The following is a 10,760-nucleotide window of genomic DNA, read 5'->3' on the forward strand; positions in this document are numbered from 1 at the left end:
AACACCACGCGTCAAATGGTCACAAAACTCGGCCTACCCAAATTGGAGTAGCAAAACGATTTAATTCACAGACACACATTTGACATTCAGGCTGCTGTATGAAGAAAAAATTGCCTAGACATGCATTATATTTACATTTCCAGATAACTTTACAGAACAATTAAGACAGATTTTAATATCAAAACCATTTAAAAATGTTCATTTGACAATCAGTTCTACAAAATAAAAAGTGTACAAATGACACTTTCTAAATATAAAATTCCAGCATTAATCTATATATATATAGGCATATAATTTGCCTATATTTCAGTGCAATAAAAACATAAAAATAGCTGGGAATGGTAAAGAATATGCTGTAAAAATATATATATACACAATAAAAAACTAGTTCAATTTTGTCCTGGCAGTCCGAATGAAGTTGATTCTAAAATTGATTTACAGAACTATTATCTGTAATTATATGTTCACTTGTGCTCTACATAATTTCTGTGAATATTATGTAGCCATTATAAAAACAATTTTAAGGTATGTATTTAGACATAAATGAACATCTACAAGTGATACCATGAACAAACACATTATTGTTCCAAAATACATTCAACAAGTACAAAACTGAGATTGAAAGGCATGTACACATTATTTAAATGCAACCATCTTGTTCCCCATGTGTGTCTTATGAACAGTTCCAATTTCTGCCAAAACATAATTCATTTTAGCCATCTGTTAATGTGATAAATGCATATTGTTGCCAGAGAAAAAGAGTTTCACAGTCCCATCTGCATGTCTGCAAAATTGAAGAAATTGTCCACATCTCTCCCAGAGGTGTTTTTGTTTTCCGAAACAAAAACCTAGAGAGGTAAAGGAAAAAACAAAAGTATGCTTAATCAAACATTACAATGTCATACAAGCTTCAGTGCCCGGTGTCATGCCAAACACATAATCATATTACGTCTCATAAATTATTAGAATATATATGTGGAATATGGTGGAATGTGCCACTTTTTTAAAACTAAAAAAAAAAAAACCGAATTTACCAATTTAACACTTACCTTTGTTCCACTGAATACTTCATTGGCAATGGCACGACATGCCTCCACCACCCCATCTCCATTCAACTCCAAAGCTACAACTGGACCTGAAACAAGGATCAATGTTTAACTGAAAAGCTTAGAGCCTACTGTACAGTACTTACATTATTCAAAGGAACTATTGGAGAATAACTGCAAGCATGCTCGGTTCAATTCGCAGCACTAATATTTTTTTCTTGAAATTTCTATCAGTGATTTAGTTTGGAGGAATAATAATGATTAATAATTAATCAAACATTGTTTTCAATCTAAACATTTTGTATTTTTGGACAGAAAAAGCACTTTTTCCTTTTCCAGTAAAGTCAGTCATCGTACTTGCCCTCTGTAAACTGTAATTGGAAAAAAAAAAAAAAATGTAAATGTATACCTTTGCTTATCAGCTCTGTAAAATCTTCGGCACTGCCCTGAAATACTCGGTTAGCATCTTCAGGCCTCATTGCAACCTCTTTGGTTTGGATCAGAATAAAACCTTTCCCCGTGGCCTGTAATGGAGGTGAAAATAAGAATGAATGAATGAAAAAGAGGGAAAATACACATTTCTGATACTGCATGGGATTTTATAGGGGAACATCTGGCAATGCAATCTGCTTTAACCACTTTAACTTTCCCCCATGAGTGGTCGGCCGGCCAAAATCTCTCCGAGGGCACAGCAGTAACTCACCCAGGAAGTCAAAAATGAGCCCAGAAGAGCATCCAAAGAACTGCAGGCCTCTCTAGCCTCAGCTGAGGCCAGTGTTCACGACTCCATAATAATAAAGACAGAGACTGGGCAAAGAAAGAGACAATTTCCCCAAAGAGTTCAGCAGTGCTCATTCATTGATGGTAGCATTGAGGAAATTATTATGATCTTAATTATTGCGATTAATCGTCCAATCAATCTTCAGATCAGATATTTATTCAAAATAGATTGGTAAGTTAAGATTCATTGCAGACCTAAATATTTTGTCATCCAGGTTATCTTATTCAGTTCCAAAAAGCCTATATTAAACTTTATTTAATGAATAAATATGTGATATTTGAAGGCTGAAGGCTTTGCCGTTTTGGAAATAATTAAACTTGAAAGTAATTATCTGTCCTCCCTGATAAGCTGCATACAGCAGAACTGCGGTCACCAAAATGTTCAAATTCAGTGTTTTCAATCCACTCCAACATGTTAAAGCTGCAACCTTTTGGGGCTGAAAATGGTGTATGTCCAACTGAATGCTTTGCCAGTTCATTGTATTAGCTAGCTGTGATAGTTCTAGGGTTGCAAAGGGAGGGAATTTCCCAGGTAATTTTTGGAAGCATTCAGAAAGAAATTCTGAAATTTGGGAATCTCATGACACCACACAAATTGAATCACAAACTGAGGATTGTCTAGACTCTCCAGAGAAGATGAAGCTAGCCATGGTTGTAATAACTAGTTAGCCTAGGTCAAGCAAGTCAATATTTGAAAAGTATATTATTCTAAACCGTGGCTAACTGGCCATAGGTTATTCCAGAACAAAATGAGCCACATTAACACAAAGTAAATTGGATGAACTCGCAGTTTTTAATTTAAGTTCCACACAAATAAATCACATGTTATGCATGCGTGTTAACACAAGACTGAAATCGTCTGGGTTATAGCTGTGCCAACCCGAAAGCATGATACTGAAGGAAAGAGTCTTGACGAAGGAAGTGGTGATGCTTTTCTGATTAGACACACATTGCTGCTGACACTGTTTCACCGAAGCCACATCTCTCCCCTGATTGCATAGGTAGAGCATCAACAACATAGAGATTACATTTTTTTTGTCATGGTGCTTCATTTGTGCATGATTAATATCTCAATATTTCCCAGAAAGGGCTGGTATGGCTGCAGGCTTTTGTTCCAACCAAGCAGTCACACACACACCTCCTTATTCTACACCACTTATTTCAACATCAAATAGCCTTCAATAGCATAGCTTTACTTTGTTTCCTTTATTAAGTTGCATGTGCACAACGCTCTTTATTTTGATACTTTGCTCTGCTGCAAGTACCTGCCATCATTATATCCCACCTCATTTGGATCTGACCAAGTGAACGCGACTACCTGCAAGCCTAAAGGTATGACCTAATACTGTGTATACTTCGCTATGCTATCTGCTATCCCTAGCGCATCCCAACTTTACCAAGGTGCCTGATTAGCGGCTATTGATCAGCAAAGTGTGTATCAAAGCCATAACAATAGAAATTTACTAAATTCCTGAAAGGGGGACATTTTCCCTGACATTTTTCCCTGAACCGGAGATAGTACTTATGGAGGTGTATATGTAGGTGTAGCACTGTCTGTAAGCACAGTAGTGTTAAGCTGGGACAAATTCAGTGGGGTCCCCAATAAGAGGCTCAGCAAAGCTCCTTAACTCTGCAGCTTACACAAACTGGGGTTAGCATAGGCAGTGAAGAAGCATTTAAAATGAGCTGGATGGACAAGCATCTGAAATTGCCAGCACTGCACCGTGATGATGATAAACGTGGCTGGTAGGACCTCAGAGCGTTGCATGATTGACTGTGAGGTCACCCAGGGAAGGAGCAATTCAGACAGTGGGTTGACTGCATGTCAGAGCACCTATGAATGTACAGTGCAGTCTTTGGAGAGTGACACAGTTTTTGGAGTAACGTTTAATCATTTGTTCATGCATATTCTAAAAGTGCCATCTGAATTTGGAGTCTGTTGCCTCTCAACATAAGGACCAAAGAAGTGTCAATGCAGAAAAGCAGGCCATCATTAGGCTGAAAAATCAATCAGAGACATTAGGTGTCAAAATCAATCTTTTGGTACATTATTAAGATGCAATTGGTGCACAGTAATGGCAAACAACCTGGTCGGTCACGAAGACCAATGTTGTGGATGACTGAAGAATCCTTTGAATGGTGAAAAAAAAAATCACTTCATAACTGTTCGACAGATCAAGAACACTCTCCAGGATGTAGCCTAGGCGTAGATGTGTCAAAGACAACCATCAAGAGAAGACTACACCAGCATAACCTCAGATGGTTCACCACATGATGCAAACCCCTGGCAAGCCTCAAGAACAGAATGGCCAGGTTACAGTTGGAAAAACATATTTTAAAAATCTGAAATAAGTTCTGAAACAGTGTGATGGACAGAGTGCTGGAAAGAGGAATGTGTGGAGAAAAAAGGAAAAGCTCATGATCCAAAGCATACCACAAAACAATGGTGGAGGTGTTATTGAATATGTATGCCTGCACCTGGAATTGGCTCACTTGTGTTCATTGATGATGTCACTGCTGAAAATTATAAGTATAGAGAAACATTGGATCTAAGCAAATGCGTCAAAACTGATTGGTGATGCTTCATCATGCAGCTGAACAATGATTCAAAACAAACAGCCAGGCCAGAAAGTGGACTGTTCTTGAGGTCAATCATCTGACCTCAATCTAATCGAGCATGTATTTCACTTGCTGAAGACCAGACTGAAGGCAAATAGCTCCAGAAGCAGAAGGCTGCAGTACAGGCCTGAAAGAGCATCGCCAGTGAAGAGCATCACCATTGTGTGCTTATCTATGTTCTCCTGAATCAACAGAGGAGGTTTCAGCATATAAACACTCTTTCTTTGTACAACTAATGTTCAATTTCCAGACATGGCACTGCTGTTGGGCCCTTGAGCAAGGTACATGACCTCAATTGTTTCACTCAATATCCAGCTGTGTTAAATTGTATTTATTGTATGACTCTATTTTTTTTATTTTTATGTAAGCAGTGTTAATCACTCCAGATAAGACCAGTCCACAGAATGGCTGTTAAAGAAATTGAAATAAAACACAAAAGTAGTCTTCAGTTGCTGAATGAGGTCATGAAAGAGATAGGAAGGTGAATGCCCCCATACACATATTCATAACACTTGTATCATCAACCTGCAGTTCCCCATTTTGGTTCGGTTTCTGTCAATACCAGCACGAAACTCACAGGAAGTGTTACAGTGCAGAGAGGGCGTGAATGGAAAAAGGACACAACTTAATTTCTCTGCCATAAATGATTCTCAGTCCTCTCTCCAACCGTCCAGTTGCAAACAGATCAATATCGTATTACTGAACGCAATAATCTTCATTTGAGTCTCAGAGTTCATTGGAAGTAACACTCACTACATCAAATGTGATCAAATAAACCATGTGTTGCAGTAAAAAATAATGGCAGCTTTGTTTCCACGCCCCCTTCAGCCAAATTTCTAAGGTGCCCCAACATGAGTCTCTTAACAACAGCCTCTTGTTGTAAAGAATCAGACTACATTTTTATAGCATGGGGAAGTCTGACAAAATAATTTAAAACCAAGATTTCAATCATTCTGACTGCTCAGTAAAAATTGGGGATCCTATTTATAAGTATGGGAAGTCCTGACACCATGATAATGAAATTTACTATGAGCATCATAGTAAAGGGATATATAGAGTCTATAAATGAAACTCATTGTGATTATTATTCATATATACAAGGGGACTCTATAAATTTAATTCACTATGATTATGCCACACTTGAATACAAATCTCCAGTGTCAGGGCATTCTCAGATTGGACCCATCCATTTCCAAACCCTAGACGCCCCCCCCATTCGCTCACCTCGTCGATGAGTTTGCGGGCGTTGGCGGTGGTGTAGTCCCCGGAGAAGAACACAAACAGGCAGGACTCGTCGCAGTCCTTGCGTCTCCCGCCACGGGTCAGGGGCACGATGCTGCGGCCGGCGTCCGTCGACACCCTGACACCCTTGAACTCCGACTCACTGTCCGGCGGTGGCACGTAGTCCGGAACGACGGCGTCCTCGGGCAGCAGACTCCAGTTGGTCTCGCCGGAGACCGGCGTGAAGTCGTGGACGTTGCTCCAGTTGTTGTTGAAGATGCTCAGGCCGGCGTCCTTGAAGTGGAAGGCCAGCTCGGGGTAGTAGTACTGGTAGCAGCCGAACTTCATGCCCGTGGAGGCCTCGATGATGGGTTGCGTGGAGCAGCACAGGAACACCTCGGCCTTCTTGCAGTCGCGGGTGCGGAACTGCTGGCACGCAACCACGCACTTGATGTCCTTGCAGTCGCGGATGAACACGCTGCCCTTGACCGGCCCCAGGACCACTCGACAGTTGATGCAGTCGTCTATGGAGATGGTGGCTGAATGGTCGAAGACGTAGATGTCACAGTTCTCACAGTCCTGGATGACCAGCTGCTGGCCGTTGAGCTTGCCGGGCAGGCGGCCTATCGTGGCATCCTTGGCCCCTTTCAGTGTGTAGTCGTTCGGATCAACCTGAAGGATTGAAAATTGAACGGTTGATTTTATTAACCTTCCAACAGTCTAAGTAAAATACAGTAACATCAAATTAGGGTGAATAACTAACCTATCCTCGGTTTAACAGCAGTGAAAAGGATTTTTCAGCATGAAATTTGAATACTTTTTTATGAAGTGACCCTACTATTAAACATTGCTCTTTTGTATTTTTAGAAAAGTGGTACACCATAATAATAATAATAATAATAATAATAATAATAATAATAATAATAATAATACATTTTATTCATTATATACAGAGATGATCTCAAAGTGCTTTGCAGAAGGCAATGATAAAAGAATTGAAGTGCAAATCAGTGTAGTAAAATAAAAACACAGGACGACAGTATCTAATCTGTATCATGTAGTTAATAAACTAGGAGAGGCACACTGAAAAAATGTATATCAAATGTACAGGGGTCGATGTATGGGAGTCGACAACAACACCAAGGTTTGTGACAGAGCTGGATGCATGGATACATAACCAACAACGGTGATTTTGGGTTGGTGTTTTAGATGACATCAGGGTACCAAGATTTTTAAGCATGCAGCTATTATGACAGACGCCATAACAAAGGTTATGTGCCACACATCTATTACAGCAAAAAAATACAAAAATATGATCCTTGTTTGGTAGTAAAACGAGTGTGTAGACTGAAAAAATACAGTCGAGTCTGGACTGTGAAGTTATAAAACAGTTATTCAAAAATGTATTAAGGCTGTTCCTAAAGTACAAGTATTGATTTAGGGTTTAAAATTCAATGAAGAGTCTTTGTAAAAGGGTCCAACAAGGTTTTTTAACCCTATGGACACATACTATAATTTCGTGCTGCTATTTGACCCTGTTTTGGCTAGGTCTCATTTGAAAAAAAGGTTTTAATCTCAATGTGACTTCCTAGTCAAATAAAGGTGTGGGTGTGTGTGTGTGTGTGTGTGTGTGTGTGTGTGTGTGTGTGTGTATATATATATATATATATATATATATATAACCAGTTAACATGGTATTTCCCCATTTGGCCGCAACGATTCTCTCGACTGGAGTCAAGACTATGACCGTCAACCTATTATTTTTGGCATGAAATTATTTACGTAGCCCGGTCATCCAGCACTGCGTGAACTGTGGAACAAGATTCATCTGAACACTACGGAACCCAGACTGAATTCAGTATTGAGTTGAGTAACAGTTATTTACAAAGACCCGGTTGCGACATGATGTATATTTATTTGGGTGTGGAAAGACATACACATGCATCTGTTTAATATTGTCCATGTAATCTAACGCTGAAGACGCCCATAATAATAATAATGACGAAGGCCAGTAGGACCCTTCATTACACGAGTCCACCGCCTCACGTAGAACGAGCTAATTAATTTAACGTTACAGTCCCACAAGCTAACTTAGCTAGCAAATGTTAGCTACATATGTTTCATGCTAGCTAAGTCCAATGCAAATAAACGATGTTGTTTAATGTTTAGTTAACGAAGTGGCGTAGCAAAAACTTTCTTTTTTTACAGGTAATACCACAGGGCTGCGCACTGACCGACTTGGCTAGCTCTAACTAGGTAGCTAGCTTGCTCTCTTGGTGCATGGTTATAACTAGCTTCTCACTTTCAACTCGTGATGGCTAAGTTATGCTCGCTAGCGATCTCTTGCCAACACGTTAATCACCTTGTCATTTGACAAGCGCTGTCAAGTGGCTAAAACAATAGCCACACAGGTAGGTAGAGCTAGTTATGATCTCTAAACTAACGTTCAACCTACAATTTCTGTCTCCGACTATAGCCAACTTGCCTTCTCTCGCTTGTCCCAACTGTATTGCTTTGGTTCCGCTTCGGCGTTGTTATTGGTCGTGTTTTCTGCTCCATTCGATGTCAGCTCTTTTCCGGATTTTCTTTTAGATTTCTTGGAGAAAAAGCAGCCCATGATTATGACCACTGTATGTATACAACCTTTTACCAAACCAGGTAGTCGCTTGCAATGAACTAGTTCGGGGTGTAGATTTCTATTTTGTTTCTCTATTTCGCCCTCTTTAGATTTTTCTGTTTCTGCCTGGGACACGCACAACCTGTGTGTGCGCTTCCCGTTTCCTTGCCAATTGAGGCAGCCAATCAATACTTAGCAATTCGTTACTTGGGAACAGCGAATCAGCTAGCTGGATAAATAAGTGTAAGTACAAGTATAATAATAGGTACAAAGACGAAGCAAATATGCCTGACTCCAGGGTTATCGTAATGCACTAAATTGCGCACAAGATGAACGCAAATGCAACGGTCATACATTTATTTTTCATTCTATTTTTAATGTATTCATTTGCGATTGTGGTATAAAGAAAATACACCAATGTACTTTCCCCCAAGTGCACCCCTGATTTTGGGGATGGGTGTGGGTACCCTTCGTTTGGAGGATCGTGTAGGGTAAATCCAAAATCCAATCTTGGATCCATGTAATTTGTATCAATACTTTTACAGTTTAGTGTTTTTGTATTTTCAAAAACCTGAAAATACTTAGATCCCCCAAACTCTTCATTGTGTGCATTTCATTTGACTTTTGGGCGTTGGCAGTCTCATGCACTGAAGGCTGCCGGTGATGTCACCAAGGGGTTTTCTTCACAGCTCTTATGATTCATCTGTCATGAATTGCAGTTGTCTTCCTTGGCCGACCTGTACAGTGTTTCTGAGTCCACCAGTGGTTTCTTTCTTGTTCAAGACTTTACAAATTGCAATACTTGATATACCCAATTTCTGTGCTATCTTTAATTAATTATTCTGTCCTCTCAGCTTACAGCTTTCTTGTCTTCATGATGGTGTATTCCTTCTGAAAGCAATCTCTATCAAATGCCATCTCCATAGATGAAAATACCAGAGGAACCGTTAACATTTGTCAGTATTCTGTTAACTTACATTTACACAGCTGAACATTGGGGGAGAGGGCTCAACATGAAAGGCATTGTTTCTGTAAAATGGCAAAACATATACACATATAAATACCATGAAATCAAAATTGATTGTCTGTATTTTCATTGATTGTTGATAAATACAAATGTAGTATAATAATGTATGTAGCATTTTGTAGTTTGATACATTTACATTTGGGGTGTTTGTATCGTTTTATGTATTTTTGCCGATCCCTGGTTGTACTTACAGCAACAAAAGGAGGAATCATCTGTCAGTAAGGAGTTTTGAACGGTGGAAAAATGTCATCTACAATATGAATTCGCTTTTTTTAATACAGACCCCACTCAACTGGGCAAGCCAAAATTTTCTCAAAGACGAAACCTGTGCTAGTTGTTTTAAAAAAAGGTTTAAGAATTATCCAAGCCAGAGATTGGCAACGAGGCCCATAACAACATGGCTACAAATTATTTTTGTACATTTTTTAAAAAAACAGTAAAGAGGAATTGAATCTAAATTTCTCCAAAAGGCTGCCCTGTCAAATATGGAAATACATGGGTGTGCACCATTTAGTCAGTGGCAATGCAACTGCAAACTTGTTCTTCATTTCGTTGCCAGGCCTAGCCAAGTTGTCCAGTGTGACTACTTAGCAACTACAATATAGGTATTATATTGGGGGAATCCTACAATTTCTTATAACGTCTTATAACGTTGTAAGACACGTAACACACGTATAGTCACATGATTTACGGAAGACGTTTTTAATCTGACTGGATAGAGAATCACTTTCACCTCCGAACGATAAGTAGAGTATACATGGCACACATTTCATTGATGCTTGGAAGATGATGCCGCAACTTCCTATATTTGCATTTTAGTATGATGATGTGAACACTAGAGGGCGCAAATGCACAGTGCTTTTCTTGCCGCTATGGTCACATCTGAGAAACAAAGTAGGATGTACGTACACCCGCAATAACGACAGGTACATTTAATTAAAATTAATTAATTTTCATTCATTTAATGAAAGCAAATAGGCCTACCTCGACCAGTATTAAACATCAAAGGTCACTGAGGTTAAGGTTGAACTTTCACTAAAGACTGCTGTTATAGCCTACATTAAGCAGTAAATCAATTACCACCAGATTACCAGAAAAACAGTACATATATTGATGTAAATAACATTCATGACAGCTTCCTCTTGCACATCTGCAAGACTACATTTCAATTTAACTTTGACTATGATAATTTGCCAATTGTGGGGCATATTCAACACAGAAAACAAAAGCAGGCTGTTTTAGCAGAACTTGCCCAACCAAGTTTCAACCAATTCATTCACATCACTGGCATCTCCTTGTTAATGTGAAGCTTCAGCCCTGTTCCAGTAACAGCAACATTACACTAATGAAACATAGTATCCATTACATACGGTGGTCCCACTAAGGCTAGCGATTGGTGCTATTATTATTATATTTTTTAAAGCAACCCCTCCTGCATCTGTGGGCTGGT

General features: G+C 39.3%; 1 protein-coding gene across 1 annotated transcript; it reads right to left on the bottom strand.

Moving 5' to 3' along the window:
* Positions 1-42: 42 nt before the first annotated feature.
* rp2 (RP2 activator of ARL3 GTPase) lies at positions 43-8,442 on the bottom strand. Its single transcript, XM_061234592.1, has 5 exons — positions 8,152-8,442; positions 5,670-6,338; positions 1,456-1,570; positions 1,050-1,135; positions 43-848 (listed from the first exon to the last, which is right to left on the bottom strand). The coding sequence occupies exons 1-5, from the start codon at positions 8,281-8,283 to the stop codon at positions 765-767; spliced, it is 1,086 nt and encodes a 361-aa protein (XP_061090576.1). The 5' UTR covers positions 8,284-8,442; the 3' UTR covers positions 43-764.
* Positions 8,443-10,760: the final 2,318 nt, after the last annotated feature.

This window comes from Conger conger, chromosome 3 (assembly GCF_963514075.1).
Source record: "Conger conger chromosome 3, fConCon1.1, whole genome shotgun sequence".
Lineage (NCBI taxonomy): Eukaryota > Metazoa > Chordata > Actinopteri > Anguilliformes > Congridae > Conger > Conger conger.

What these genes read in the sequence shown, in the direction of transcription:
- rp2 (XM_061234592.1), bottom strand. Translation starts at nt 8,283, where the DNA reads ATGGGCTGCTTTTTCTCCAAGAAATCTAAAAGAAAATCCGGAAAAGAG. An exon ending in CCCGCAAACTCATCGACGAG is followed by an intron (nt 1,571 to 5,669) that starts GTGAGCGAATGG and finishes CCTCCATTACAG; the next exon opens with GCCACGGGGAAAGGTTTTAT. An exon ending in AAGTATTCAGTGGAACAAAG is followed by an intron (nt 849 to 1,049) that starts GTAAGTGTTAAA and finishes TTACCTCTCTAG; the next exon opens with GTTTTTGTTTCGGAAAACAA.